Raw genomic sequence first — 8123 nt, forward strand, 5'->3', positions numbered from 1 at the left:
ATAACCGCTAGCCAAACTGCAATACACGTGTCTCGGTTGTTACTCTAGCATAGACCAACTCACTTTCTGGAGGTACTGCCCCCATCTTTTATGGAATGTGGAGTATGAATTGATTTTTTTGGTGGACATTACACATGGCACCTTTAAAGAGCATGTGTGAAACTTGCCAATATCCAGGAAACAGCTCTGTAGATGGTGAACCACCAAAAAATGAATCAAATCAAGATTTTAGCTGAAATTACCATTCAACTTCCTTTTCATTGTTTTTGCCTATAAAGAAAGAGTGAGAGACAAATATTAGTTAAATTAATTAAGGAAAGTAACTAAAACACAAAACCTATATGTAGTGAAACAACCTAATTTGCATCCTAATACACTAATTGCAGGTTCCGTATGTCTTACCACTCTTGCTACTTGTATGGTGAGCACTTCAGTAGAGAAGGACGTTTGGATTCACTACCTACCAGCTGATGAAACCCCATATGCCTAGATGAGTAGGCTATGCACGTTTGATTTGATGGTAAAAGTAGAACTCATGTATAGAGCAGGCCTACATTGATTAAATACCACTCAAAATCTAAAATAAATGTATCTAATGTTTTGTAATTTATCCAATGTTTTAAGTGGCTTTGGACATAAGTCTTTGTTAAATACCTTAACTATGTAACTAGGCCTATGGAATTTTGGGAGGGAGCTATGCCCCTGAGCCCTATACTCAATTTATGTACTTTGGTGTTTATGTGTAGTTTCAATGTACAAGGTCTTGGTTGGTGTGTTTGCCTAAGATTAGTCACTTGCAGAGAGCCACTGCCTATAGGGACATATATGCAAAGACATCATTTAATCATCATTATCGGTATAGAATGTCTTAGTGTAGTCTATCATGGTGGACATATTTATCAGTGTTTATTAACACGTTAATCGCTGTTCTTTACCGCTATGGGCTGCCTAAACCCTCGACCTCGCCTTCGCCCTTAGTAAAATGCGCTGTCGTTGTCCACATTGTCCAGTAGATGGCGCAGTTAGACCGCTGCGGTGGTATCGGGGACGTGACAGACAGAGATGGCTGAAGAAAAAGTGATTCCTTTTTGGGACAAGACATTTAAACTCTTACATGTGCTGTATCTTCAGCAGTAATGATAATCGATGGACAGACCAGGCCTGTGCTGTCTATCCTTTGATGTCGTAGGAGTGACCTGCAATGATTTTTGTTCTACGATTGCAACGTGTGTGTGTATGTATATAGGTCTTTGCAATATATACATATTTTATATATACATATTTTATATCATATAATATATAACATTTATGAAAAGCAAGCTACCCTCTTATTTTACTGATGTGATGGTGTGGATTTTTATCAAATATTCTTCGCATATTTTTCGCAGGACGTCTATTCAAAACGCCATTTATCCACAAGAGGCACTTTCATCATTCACTCGTTTTCCAATTTGATAAAGCTCACTTAAAGCAACATTATACAGAAAATCAAACTGGTAGATTCGTGCTCGGTCTGACTGGAATTAAACTGTTTTAAAATAGTGGCACATAGTGGAAAAAATATATATTATACATTTACAAAATTGGAACTCTTGCTCATCACCCCTGGTAACACAACCCACACATCTTGCCAAATTTTAAATCTGCTGCTTCCTCCATTAGTGTCAGCCCATTAAGACTATTGTTAACTAATTATTGAGGTGTTAATGAATGGTGCGTCGGCGCATTGGCATTAGAACTGGCCGCGTCTGCAGGAGGACGTCGTGATGTGTGTTCCAGAGGTCATTCTTAAAGGCCCCAACGAATAATGAGACGACGATGTCTCGCATGGTGGGAACCAATATGTTAATGTAGGATGGCAACAACGGGCTCACTGCTAAGTGGAGGTGGCCACTGCGCTGTGGGAATCTGAAACAAGTCGGCGCCTTGAAATCTATCTTCGTGTTGGTGGAAACAAATTCGGCCAAAAGGAAAACGGGGACGGGAGGGCTCAAATAGGCTTTAAATCCTAAAGGTGATGCTCGACCTTGGTAGGCCTTCAGTGTGGACTGTTAGGAGTTCAGCACAGGATCCACAAGACTTTGCACATCCTGTTATAAGGCCAAAGATGAAGTGACAGCTTATTGGTCCGTTTTCTGTTGCAGTCCATTCCCATGTCTGAAAAGCACTGAAGGGAAGAGTGGGCTGTAAACTAATTACACGCTGCTGTGTATTTTCCCACAGAAAGTGTTAATGGTCGAATCTATTAGCCCGTGTTGACAGCGTCTTGCCAATCGCCTACGTGTTGGTTTGCTTAGCAATAGGTGATAGATAGCGCTCGAAGGACTGCCACCATTGCTTGATCAAACTTAATATCCATCATCCTCTGGAATGTTTTTTATCATTATTATAATTATTATTGTGCGTGTGTGTGTCTATCATTGAGATTTGGATGGATATTGGTCTATCTATGTCAGATACACACGCACAGGGATTGGAACTTGCATCTCACACGCCCGCCAGAGTGATTTCCTTGCTATTGCTCAGTTAATCCTTTCGACCACCTGCGTACTAATCAGTTACATCTCCATTCATTAGCAATTAGGAAACGCATTCACATTCAGATTTTACTGTCTGTCCCGCAGAAAGAAGATGTGTATTGAGGAAAGTGACTGATAGAAACACAGTAGCCAAGGCTGTGCTATTACGCGTAAACCATAAGTGCAGTATCTCCCCTCTTATTTTGTTGTTTGCCTGTTTGTTATTTGGCTTGTTTGTTTAGTTTTAAATAAAACTTATGTATTTGCTGAAAGCTTGTTAGGCCTAGCCTACCACCCTACATGGATTGTAGGTAGATTCGACATGGCTATCCAAAGGATTTATGAATGTTTTCTGTACAAATGTTTCATAGCCTAATCGATCATCTATTAATCCAATATGTATAGGAGATTATTATCATAATCATATCATATTCGATATGGTTACGTCATTTTAAAATGGTTGTCCCAACGTGAAAGATTATCAGCGAGTCATCTTTTGCAAGAGAAAAGGATTTTGCGTCAGTAGCCTTACACATAGGCTAAATGTTACTGTGTATTTTTATATAGGCTAAATAATATTGATATGATCATATTAAAACATCCACCGAAAAGGGGGTGACAGGACCAGCCAAACTGTAATACGGTTCTCATAAAAAATAAAAAAACTGGCATAAACTCATAAGTCGTTAGGAGATTTGCTTGTAGGGGCATGTTTGGGTGTAGACTATTCTGTGTTCCGTTGAGTTAATGGAAATGTGGAACGCTATTAATCTCATTCAATATGTGGTGTTACAGGCTATATTTCATTCCAGCCATTTACAACCCCATCGTTGTTAATTCCGTGGAAGTGATAGCCGAGGGGATCTAACGACTTCGGAACATGACACCTTGACAAGTTTGCTGGTTGACCTCCCACTGACGAGCTTAAGTCCTGACAGGCTTATTAGCCTAGACGCTGTGACCACATCAGAGCCTGCAGCTTCAAACCGTCCATAACCAGTACAAGACACCTAGCCTACATGAACCATTCAAACGGGGGAAGTCTGATTACTACTTGTCTGATGTAACAATCCTGTTGCAACTTTAGAGATTTTCAGTTGTCTATCATAGCCGTTACCTAGGCTTGGCCTACTTCTCTCGATAGGCCTACGTCACGTCACATTGTGTAGCCTGAATAAAATCGGTTTCTAGTGTGATCATAAATGAACGCATTTCAATAAATGTTTTCATCATTAAAAGCTGTGATTAAGAGGGGCTTTCTGCTGTCAGTGGTAGCCAAGTCAAGCCAATCCAAGCCAAGTGCATCAGTGTCCTTGATAAAGACGTTTGGCCTTGAAAAGGACAGGGTGTCTAGTGTAGGGGATGCTATTTCATCTGGAAGTGTCTGTCCCGGGCCAATATACAGAACACCAGGGGGCAAAAGAGACCATTTAGACCTCCTTCCTGAGTCCCACGCCGCGGTATTCAAATGGCTGCATGGGCGGGCACTCACCTGCGTTTTAAGGGCTGGACGTCTGAGGTTCGCACTGTACTCGCTCCATAGCTAACAGTCACCAGCGCTCTCTCGGTCACTCTATCACCGCAGCGCTTAAGAGGAACCGTCACGGATTTGTACTAAATATCTCAAGGGAATGTAGGCCTATATTTTTCCATCACGTAAATTGTTACTTGACAGAATAATTTAGAAGCAATGGAGAGCTGAAGAAAAGAAGTCATAACAACTTTTTTTGAAAAGCTACATTTCTTGTTGTAGGCTAAATAGACAGTCTTCTCTTCCAGGACTGTTAACTTTTTAATTCTTCATTTGCGTGAAAACTGGAATCTCATAAAATACTGGATTCTCGTTCAGACTGTTCATTGGAAGTAAAAAGCCTCGAGACTTTGATTCCTGAACCGAAATATATATATTTTTTTTTTCCTTGGAAGAATTTTACTGTATAGTAATTTCACCTATTTAAGGTTTTATTGGGGATGTTGAGCTCGGTGAAGATGGAATCTCACGAAATACCAGACTGGAATGCGTTCTACAGTGAACCGAGTGAGGTAAGAAGTTTAATTTTTAGCAATAAATATGGTTAGTTTCATCTCCTGTTTATGAAAGGTGAAAAAGTTTCACTCGCGACCACAAATTAAATATACAGGAATTTATTGAACTTCCCCTTGCATGTTTCCCCGAAATGTTTGTAAGAGCTATTTGGTTCGATTTTTAAAAAGCATCACTCGTAAATGTAAAGCCAAGTGAAGATGACATTGTAAACTTATAATAAATTAAAAGTAAACCAAAGCAAAAACTTCAATTTCCACAACCGAAAACCATTTTCTCATGTGTGTCAATTCATTTTACGCACATTGGACACGGCAATTTACTTGTGTCAGTCAAACCAACTATAAACCTTCGGGCAATTTTAGACATCCTCGAAATAAATAGGTTGTCCTCTTGTATTGATCATCTTCTTAACAGTGTGTATAGAACAACAATCTGCTAATCCGCTTGTATTTTTTTCACAATGAATATTTTGCAAATATTTTTGAGCTCTTGAAATTTGTAAATAATTGAGAGAAGTAAACCATTTTAGTTACACCATTTGCACTTCTTTTCGTTTTGTACATATTTTGTATGTTTTGTTAACAGATAATTTAACAAAAAAACTCGCTTTTTAAGGCAGTGGGCGTGTATTTCAGTGATAACACAACTTTTCACGCGAAGCTCTTTACGATAACGTAGCCCACAGCAGTCTTTCAACATACTTGTGTAACACTACTTCTAATCAGATTCTCCTTCACATCTCACAGTGTTCTACAGATCAATGCCGTATTGATTTTTAAAGATGAATTTATCCCAGTCCTAAATGTTTTGATATAGTCATTAAAATGTTATCAGTAGCATTATAAGCAGCAGTGTAAATCCTCAAGGTTTTCATTCAAAACTAAAATAGATAGATAGATAGATATACTTTATTGATCCCTAGGGGAAATTCAATATGACTATTTTCAAGGTAAAATTCTAACAAGCTAAACTGAACTCACTCCTTGTCTCTTTCCCCCCTCAGATGTACTCTTCTCCTAGTGCCATGAATTCCAGTCTGGGCGCCATGGGAACCATCAACAGCTACATCAACCTGAACTCAGCCGGCTCGGCAGCCGCTTCCATGAACATGGGCTACCCCAGCCCAGGCCTGAGCAGCAGCCCGCTGACCTCCATGGGCGGCGGGGCCAACCACATGAGTCTGTCCCCCGTGCCCACCTCCCTCAACCCCAGCTCCCTCACCCAGCTGGGCTCACCAGCCTCCTCTCTGGGCCCGCTCTCCCACTACCCCAACATGGGCCAGCCGGTCGGCCAGCTCAGCTACGCCTCTCCCAACTCACTGAGCCGCCCCAAGGATGTGCCCAAACCCTACCGGCGCTCACTCACACATGCCAAGCCGCCATACTCGTACATCTCCCTCATCACCATGGCCATCCAGCAGTCCGGCAACAAGATGCTGACCCTCAACGAGATCTACCAGTGGATCATGGACCTGTTCCCGTACTACCGCGAAAACCAGCAGCGCTGGCAGAACTCTATCCGCCACTCGCTCTCATTCAACGACTGCTTCGTCAAGGTGGCCCGCTCACCCGACAAGCCCGGCAAGGGCTCCTACTGGACCCTGCACCCCAACTCGGGCAACATGTTTGAGAACGGCTGCTACCTGCGCCGCCAGAAGCGCTTCAAGATCGAGGACAAGAGCGGCAAGAAGGTCTCCGGGAAGTCTCAGGAAGGCGGCAGTGGCGGCGCCAAGGGGGGTCACGGGGACAGCCTCCAGGAGGACCACAGCCCCGCCACGGGCTCCGAGGGCGCCGACTCGGCCCACTCGGACAGCTCCCACCCGGGCTCGTCATCCGAGGACCACCACCACCAGCAGCAGCAGCAGAGGAGCCTGGTCCAGCTGGAGTGTCCTCCGGCCTCGGTGGTGCAGGGCTCCCCAGTGGCCATCCCGTCCTCGGTGTCGTCCTCCATCGTGGCCGGCGGAGGCGCCCACCTGCACTCCCAGTCTGTAGGGGGCAGCGGCGCGCACCTCCTGCAGGGAGGCATGCAGCACCTGGACCTCCACAACGACCCACTCAAGTCCATGGACCCGCACTACAACTTCAACCACCCGTTCTCTATCACCAATCTCATGTCCAACGAGCAGAAGATGGACCTCAAGTCCTACCAGGACCAGGTGATGGCCTACAACGGTTACGCCGCCTCGTCGCCTGTGGCAACCAAACAGATCTACGACCCTGCGGGGCCCGCTGGTCTAGATTCTGGTGCATACTACCAGACCCTGTATAGCAGGTCCGTGCTCAATGCCTCCTAACCCCCCAAAGGCTCTCACAGGCTCTCGAATCAAGAACTTAGTGACCTTTTTAATAGAAAAAAAGGGGAAAAGAACTGTCCTACGGACCTCACAGGGGCCAAACAAAATGGCGGCCGCCACTCTTGTCTGTCCTGTTCACGCCGAGCACGAGAGAGACGGGTTCACAAGTTATCAGCTGATAACGCACGGCAGTGTCGCCTGTAAATTCACAGGAAGAAAAGAAAAAAAAGACTCCCATGCTGTGACACGTACAGACAGGCACAGCCCAGCATTCCCCTTTCAGCCCTTCCTCATCGCCAGCGTCATACTGGAGTGATTCTGTTTTTACGCAAGGAACCTCTGGACCCCGTCTCAAAGGATAGTCATTCCACACCGTGTTAGTGCATTTATAAAAGGACTCATTCTTGTCCAAGAACCCTAATATCAGGGCCAGGGCTTTTTTTTTTAATGGAGGGCATAAGGAAATGGTCTGTTCGGCATGTGCATAGTCTGTATATATGTAGAAATGAGACGGTAGATCTGCGTTTATTTATGAAGGGAAAAATTAATATATCTTGTACAGTGCTGTGATGTAAAGTTACAAAAATGTGATAATGGGATTTGTCTTTTTTGGATTGTTTGGAAGGGAAAAAAACATAGTTCAGGTTACTGCTTACTGCAGTTGTTACTGCATTACAGGGAAATATTTCTTGTGTTACAACCTAGTCATCTCTCTGTTTGTAAACTACATTTAATTTCTCTCTCTCTCTCTACCCCTAGAAAAAGAAATACAACTGTAAAAAGGATATGTTGTGTACTTGGTTTATTTGTGGAGAAACGGAAGGAAAAGTAAACTTCTTACCCTAATCAGAGTAGTTTATTTTGCCTGTGTCCCTAAAAGATCACATTTTCAAGTCAGTCTGAAGTAACTGTGGTAAATGTTTTAATTTTTGCTTTTTTTTGTTTTTTGTTTTTTTTTAATCTTCGAAAACATTTGTTTTAAATGCTGTCTTACCTACGGCAGGCAAGGCAATGCCCCGAGCCTCAGCTCATGCGATGTTGTTTCTGTATGTGTCATGAGTCATATGGTCAGGGTAGGTCGGGGAACAGAGTTACAGTTGCCTAGATAGGGATAACAGTTACCAAGATAGGCAGGCGATGGGAATGCATTAGAGAGGCATTTACATACAAAACTTTGCACTAGAGTTCCCACCGGTCTTGCACAGGTAGGAGGATGGGGGGGGGGTTACAGGGAGCGAGTTTCAACAATGCCATGTGACTAAGG

General features: G+C 43.3%; 1 protein-coding gene across 1 annotated transcript; it reads left to right on the forward strand.

Moving 5' to 3' along the window:
* Nucleotides 1–4062: 4062 nt before the first annotated feature.
* On the forward strand, nt 4063–7831 carry foxa3 (forkhead box A3). The gene is made up of 2 exons (XM_042064049.1): nt 4063–4562; nt 5570–7831. Exons 1-2 carry the CDS (start codon nt 4491–4493, stop codon nt 6857–6859), a joined length of 1362 nt encoding a protein of 453 aa, XP_041919983.1. The 5' UTR covers nt 4063–4490; the 3' UTR covers nt 6860–7831.
* The last annotated feature ends 292 nt before the right edge of the window (nt 7832–8123 follow it).

This window comes from Alosa sapidissima, chromosome 15 (assembly GCF_018492685.1).
Source record: "Alosa sapidissima isolate fAloSap1 chromosome 15, fAloSap1.pri, whole genome shotgun sequence".
Classification (NCBI taxonomy): domain Eukaryota; kingdom Metazoa; phylum Chordata; class Actinopteri; order Clupeiformes; family Clupeidae; genus Alosa; species Alosa sapidissima.